General features: G+C 36.1%; 1 protein-coding gene across 1 annotated transcript in view; it reads left to right on the top strand.

Moving 5' to 3' along the window:
• Window positions 1-1542, top strand: part of LOC122261093 (myosin heavy chain, muscle-like) — an 18545-nt gene extending 17003 nt beyond the window's left edge. Inside the window, exons 19-20 of the mRNA XM_086536717.1 lie at window positions 1-224; window positions 419-1542. The exon at window positions 1-224 is cut by the window's left edge and continues 564 nt beyond it. Coding sequence (XP_086392843.1) covers window positions 1-224; window positions 419-1478 — 1284 coding nt within the window. The 3' untranslated portion in view covers window positions 1479-1542. The remainder of the gene's footprint in view (window positions 225-418) is intronic.
• The last annotated feature ends 5958 nt before the right edge of the window (window positions 1543-7500 follow it).

Below are 7500 nucleotides of genomic sequence, written 5' to 3'. Positions count from 1 at the left end.
ATGGACCAGATTGGTGAGGGTGGTCGCGCGTACCATGAGGCTCAGAAGACCTCTAGACGACTTGAACTTGAGAAGGAAGAGCTCCAGGCGGCACTTGAAGAAGCCGAGGCAGCTCTTGAACAGGAAGAGAACAAGGTCCTCCGAACACAGCTTGAGCTCAGCCAGGTCAGACAGGAGATTGACAGGCGTGTTCAGGAGAAGGAGGAAGAATTCGACAATACTCGGTGAGTTGTGTACCTATTGTGTAGCTATGTTTTTAATTTTGGTTACTGTGACACACCAAGTTCATCACTGTTAAGACATTCTTTGATTTCTTTTTCAATTTACACAGTACGTAGTTCATAAGCATTTATAAAAATATATTAACAATGAAAAATATATAATCATACATTCCAATAATCTTTCTCTCTCTTCACAGTAAATGTCACCAGAGAGCTCTTGATTCCATGCAAGCCTCTCTTGAGGTTGAAGCTAAGGGTAAGGCTGAGGCTCTTCGTTTGAAGAAGAAACTCGAGTCCGATATTAACGAACTAGAAATTGCCCTTGATCACGCCAACAAGGCGAACTCGGATCTTCACAAGCATTATAAGAAGGTTCAGGATGAGATCAAGGGCATGGAGGCCCGTGTTAAGGAAGAGCAACGTCTTGCCTCCGAGTACAGAGAACAATATGGTATTGCTGAACGCCGTTACAACGCCCTCTATGGTGAACTTCAAGAATCTCGTACTCTCCTGGAACAGTCTGACCGCGGCCGTCGCCATGCTGAGTCTGAGCTCAACGATGCACGGGAACAAATCAACAACCTTACTAATCAGAATGCCTCTCTCACTGCCTCCAAGAGGAAGCTCGAGGGTGAAATGCAGACTTTGCAGGTATGTTTAATTTTAATGTGTCTAAATTTAAACTCACCTTTTCAAAAAAACGCTATGACATGTATAGTTGGTCAATCATTGTATACCTTTTTACAGGCTGACCTTGAGGAGATGCTCTGTGAGTCCAAGAACTCTGAGGAGAAGGCGAAGAAGGCCATGTTAGATGCTGCTCGTCTTGCTGATGAGCTCCGCTCGGAGCAAGAGCACGCCGGTAACCAGGAGAAGATGCGCAAGGGCTTGGAAGTTACCGTCAAGGATCTCCAGACCCGTCTTGAGGAGAGCGAGGCTGCTGCCATGAAGACTGGCAAGAAGGCAGTCAGCGATCTTGAAGCTCGCATTCGTGAACTCGAGGCTTCCCTGGACGATGAGTCTCGCCGTCACGCTGATGCTCAGAAGAACCTGAGGAAGTGCGAGAGACGCATCAAGGAGCTCGCATTCCAGTCTGACGAAGACAAGAAGAACCACGACAGGATGCAGGACCTCGTCGATAAGCTCCAGCAGAAGATCAAGACCTACAAGCGCCAGATCGAGGAGGCTGAGGAGATCGCCGCCCTCAACCTGGCCAAGTTCCGCAAGGCTCAGCAGGAACTCGAGGAATCTGGATAAATGGGTCTCTTTCATTTGAACATGTAAACTATTTAACAAGATAGGGAATAAAGATACAGAAAAATACAGTTTTTCCCTTGAATTATACATCGATACCTTGCCACCTTAATTGTGTATACGAGGATGTGTATGTGTTTTAATCTGTATGCTGGTGTATGTTCTTGCGCGTTTTTAGTGAGTGTGTATATACGCTCGCGTATGTATGTGTGCGTGTGTGTGTGTGTGTGTTTGTGTTTGTGTGTGTGTGTGTGTGTCATAAATATATGTACACACACATACATATGCATGTGTGTATATATGTATATATATATATATATATATATATATATATATATATATATATATATATATATATATATATATATATATACATACATACATATATATACATATATATTTATATACATACATATATATATGGTATATATATATGTGTGTATATTCATTTATATATATATATATATATATATATATATATATATATATATATATATATATATATGCATATATATGTATATATATTGTGATGGGCACGATATATCTATGCAACGGAGAAGCTAAGCCTATCTCAAAGCTAGCGTATCTATTATAGGTATATTAAGAACACTAAGGAAACACTGACAATGTACAGTATATGAAATAAGTTACTAAGGCACTAGACACGAATCTACCTGGAATCCTTGATGAGGAGTCGAAGGGAGATGATGACCTCTCGACACGAAGGCTGAGCTAATTTTCTGTTGAATCTGAAAGACCTATTCTGAGACGAGATGCGGGGTCACTTCGAGGGCTGGGATGGCCTTTTCATTGGATGAAGTGCGATTTGACCCGACTGTGATTGGCTGACGGGGATTAAGGCAGGGTTCGAAGCCCCACCTTCCAAACGACTCCAGGTAGGCACTGGAGATTCTTGAAAGTCAGATCATGTGAGGTGCACGCATGTAGAGACATTGTATTTGATATCAATTATAATTATTTCATAATTCCTTTGATATAAATTCTGCATCTGTTCATATACAGTTAAGACCTTGATATATATATATATATATATATATATATATATATATATATATATATATATATATATATATATATAATTAATAACACTGCCACTAAAAGAAAGGAAAAACTTGCGACGTTTCGAACTTTTTCATGAAAGTTCCTCTTCAGGCGAAAGCAATTCAAAAAATGAATAGAGGAAGTAAATTTAGACAAGAATATATATAGAAAGGATGACCGTAGGAACAAGGGCTGACTCAGGTCACAGAAGGATGTTTAAGGTCAATTAATCTAGGGAAAGCTTTTCCTACTAAAAAGGAGGTAAGATCATCCAACCTCCATTGACCAGCACTCAAATTAATATTGGGAATCTTTTTAATTAAAAGAGATTCAAGCATCTTTCTTTCATACGCATTAGACGATTTGTGAATTAATTGAACATTTTTCCAATTTAATTGATAACCGGCATCACGCATGTGAACGAAACAAGCATTTGATTCTCTTGCGTACCTAACATCGCGTTTATGTTCACTTATTCTTTTTTCCAACTCTCTACCCGTTTCACCTACTTCGGACATTCCTTGCAAGGAATAGCGTAAATGCCAGAAGAAGTGCCAAGAGTAGCGCTGGACGCATTGTGTTTAATCAAAAATTTACGCAACGTGTTAGGATAAGTGAACACTATATCGATGTCCACTTTTTTAAGTAACTGACGCTTGTCATCGAGTGACTGATTAAACGGAACAACAAGTAAGTTTTCGGACCTATCCTTGCGCGTGACTTTAGTTTGCGAATAAAATTTGGATCTCGTAACTCTCATATAGTGATCACCAAAGCGGATAAGGGTAGTAATGTTGTTATCATAGATAAAGTAGATTATGTCCAGAAAGCTCATCTCCTCTTAAATGATAGCACGACTTATCAAAAACTTCGGTCGAATCCCTACCCCTCGGTGACTGAGTCTTTTCGTAGAAATCTCAAACGTATTGCTGCAAAATGCCCCGATCCAAATTTTTTCGATCGTTTCAGGACTGTTAATCCGTCTATTCCTTATTTCTATGGTCTCCCTAAAACTCATAAGGACGGTATCCCCTTAAGACCCATTATTTCGTCGTGTAACTCAGCTACTCGCCCATTAGCGTCGTGGCTAGCTAGTAATTTATCACCTCTTCTAGGTTCTTTCTCGAGCAGTCATAGTAAGCATTCGATGGATTTCATAGATAAAGTCCGTAATTTACAGACCCACAACATGAAACTTGTAAGTTTTGATGTAGATTCCCTGTTCACAAATGTTCCCCTTGATGATGTACTAGATTTTTTAGAACGTAAACTTACTGCAGCTCCTCATAAGATTCCCATTCCGATTGATCACTTTATTGAACTTGTTCGTTTATGCGTCTCGAATAACGTTTTCTCTTTTGAGGGAGAATTTTATAAGCAGATTAACGGTATCGCGATGGGTAGTAGTTTAAGTCCGGTCCTTGCGAATTTATACATGGAAATGTTCGAGACGGAACTCCTTCCGGCCATTCTCCCTCAGGGCTCGATTTGGTTTAGGTACGTGGATGATATTTTTTCTATGTGGCCTGTAAACCGTCCGGATTTCGACGATTTTTTGCGTAGTCTTGCTCGTACCATTAAATTCAAAATAGAATGGGAAAATGCTGGTAAATTACCCTTTCTAGATATAATGTTGCATAATTTCAACGGGTATTTAAAGTTTTCAGTTTACCGGAAACCCACTCTTGTTGCTAATTATCTTCATTTTTTCTCATATCATCCTTTATCCATTAAGAAATCAGTAGCCTCGTCTATGTTTCTTGGAGCATATAGGATCAGTGATAATGAGTTTATTGATAGAGAACTTAGCATCATTATGGAGTCTTTTAAGAATCTTGGCTACCCTAAGTTTTTCTTAGAACAAACGCATTCATATGCGAGATCCAAATTTTATTCGCAAACTAAAGTCACGCGCAAGGATAGGTCCGAAAACTTACTTGTTGTTCCGTTTAATCAGTCACTCGATGACAAGCGTCAGTTACTTAAAAAAGTGGACATCGATATAGTGTTCACTTATCCTAACACGTTGCGTAAATCTTTGATTAAACACAATGCGTCCAGCGCTACTCTTGGCACTTCTTCTGGCATTTACGCTATTCCTTGCAAGGAATGTCCGAAGTTCTACATAGGTGAAACGGGTAGAGAGTTGGAAAAAAGAATAAGTGAACATAAACGCGATGTTAGGTACGCAAGGGAATCAAATGCTTGTTTCGTTCACATGCGTGATGCCGGTCATCAATTAAATTGGAAAAATGTTCAATTAATTCACAAATCGTCTAATGCGTATGAAAGAAAAATGCTTGAATCTCTTTTAATTAAAAAGATTCCCAATATTGATTTGAGTGCTGGTCAATGGGGGTTGGATGATCTTACCTCCTTTTTAGTCGGAAAAGCTTTCCCTAGATTAATTGACCTTAAACATCCTTCTGTGACCTGAGTCAACCCTTGTTCCTACGGTCATCCTTTCTATATATATTCTTGTCTAAATTTACTTCCTCTATTCATTTTTTGGATTGCTTTCGCCTGAAGAGGAACTTTCATGAAAAAGTTCGAAACGTCGCAAGTTTTTCCTTTCTTTTAGTGGCAGTGTTATTAATTGTTATGTGCACGTTACTGTGTTTTTTTGTGATTCATATATATATATATATATATATATATATATATATATATATATATATATATGTATACATATATACATATATATATATAAATGTGTATATATATATATATATATATATACATATATATAAATGTATATATATATACATATACATATATATATATATATATATATATATATATATATACATAAGTGTATATATATATATATGTATGTATATATGTATATATAAACATATATGAATATATATATATATATATATATATATATATATATATATATATATGCGTATATATATATACACAAGTATATATATATATATATATATATATATATATATATATATATATATATATATGTGTGTGTGTGTGTGTGTGTACATATATATATGTATATATGTATATATAAACATATATGAATATATATATATATATATATATATATATATATATATATATATATATATTTCGGAGGTAAGTTTTTCTCCTGCTCCAGTCGGAAGCAAGGCGGAGTGCTGCAAGTAGCGATACCGAATATAAAGTAAGTCTCCGGCAACCTCTAGACATACAAGACCGGTGATGAAACTAATAAGTGCATCGCATGAAAAGGAAAAGAATATTCTGTTTTAGTTGTCCACTTCCTTGACTTCCTTAAAACTTTTGCAATATTGCGTAACCTAAATTGAACTTTAAGATATAGTATTTTCGTATCATAATAGAGCTTTAATCTATTGTAAAAAGCTAGTGAAGTAAGTAGATTCTTAAAATAAGTTTCACAATGCCATATACATATCGAAAACAATTCAACACAAAATATAGAAAATCCTTAATCATCAAATCGGGGTATATAACTTCAAAGTGCAAGATGCAATTGATGTGTTTCGATAAATATAAATAGAAGGATTGATGAATATACAACTTTAGTTTTCAGACTTACATACATCAGCAAAATTATAAAACATATGTATTAGCCAAGAGCTAAGGATTCACCTGGTATTTTAATAGTATTGCCATAATACTATCTGACCACCTAAGTAATGTTAAATTGCAGTAATATTAGGAACTTTGAAAAAGGAGGGAGATTCTTTGCCGTTGCTAGGATATTCTACAGATTTTTCAGGTTAGGTAGAAAGTCCCTTCATGCTTTATTAAGGATTAAATGATATATTCCACCTCACCCTCAAGGACTTTTGGACTCTCAACACCCTGAGGAAGTAAGAAACTACTCCACTTCATTTGTTCTGTGGGAGTAATAATAAATATAATCTTTATTGATATGTGTGTGTGTGTGTTTAAGTTTGTTTGTGTGATATACACTTTTAGTTTTAAAACGTGTTTTCCCGTGGTTAATTCAAGGATTCAAGTGTACCCGTGTAAACAAAATTAATTTTGATCCAGTGATGGTTACAGTTCAGCTTCCCAATAATGACTTCAAGAAGGAGCATGTCGGACTGGTCAATCTTAAGTACGAGAAGTGTGAGGATGCGTCCAATTTGACTTTCTTTAACAATTCCTCCGTCAAGCTTATCCTCGGCCAAGCCTATCTACATTTAATTTTGTCTCTTCTGTATTGCCGTCAACTCTTGCAAGAGATACCCCATCTACACCAACCTGCTGTCAACATCAACTAAAGTATGAATAGACTTCATCGTGACAAATTTTGAGAAAAGTATTCATGAGAATGAACTATTTCACAAGAAAAGAAATGTATAATGAACCTATCGTATCATTCATTTTTAGGATAATAATCATATTGAAAAGTTTATTACCATTCATATGCAAACATTTATTTTCAATTCTGTTAGTCTTATCATATAAAAGTAAATAATGGACTGGCTTTACGGAAAAAGTAATCTTCATAGATGCAACACTATATTCAGGAAAAGGGATTTTAAACTGTCATTAGGTTTGTTTTATTCCGATTTTTCTTTTTACAGAATGTCAGTCCACGTTACAACTATATTCGTCCATGTTGAGCTTTATCTAATCATGAAAAAAGTCCTTCTGAATTCCATCCTTTAACGTGTACTTACGCACTTGAATAATCTTTAATGAATCATCGTGAAAAAGTGAGATTAATCTCCATCAAGATTTCTATTTCCACAGACGTCTGTCTAGTGCTAGTAAAACTGAGAACACAAAAAAGGTGCTATCTTATTTCATTAACGTTGGCGCTTCCGAGAAGAAATGGGTCGAGAACAAACAGGTTTGTCACGACCATAGTATTGCCAACTATATTGTAACAGTTTCTACATTGTAAAACGGCAAGTCTCCAAAAAGCGATTTCTTTTTCAACGGCACAGAATTTTGAGTATCAGATTATCCAGATCAACCCTATACTTGA

This window comes from Penaeus japonicus, unplaced genomic scaffold (genome assembly GCF_977035675.1).
Source record: "Penaeus japonicus unplaced genomic scaffold, GWHDUDI00000001_assembly GWHDUDI00000005, whole genome shotgun sequence".
Taxonomy (NCBI): Eukaryota; Metazoa; Arthropoda; class Malacostraca; order Decapoda; family Penaeidae; genus Penaeus; species Penaeus japonicus.
This window is presented reverse-complemented; position numbering and strand designations above follow the sequence as displayed.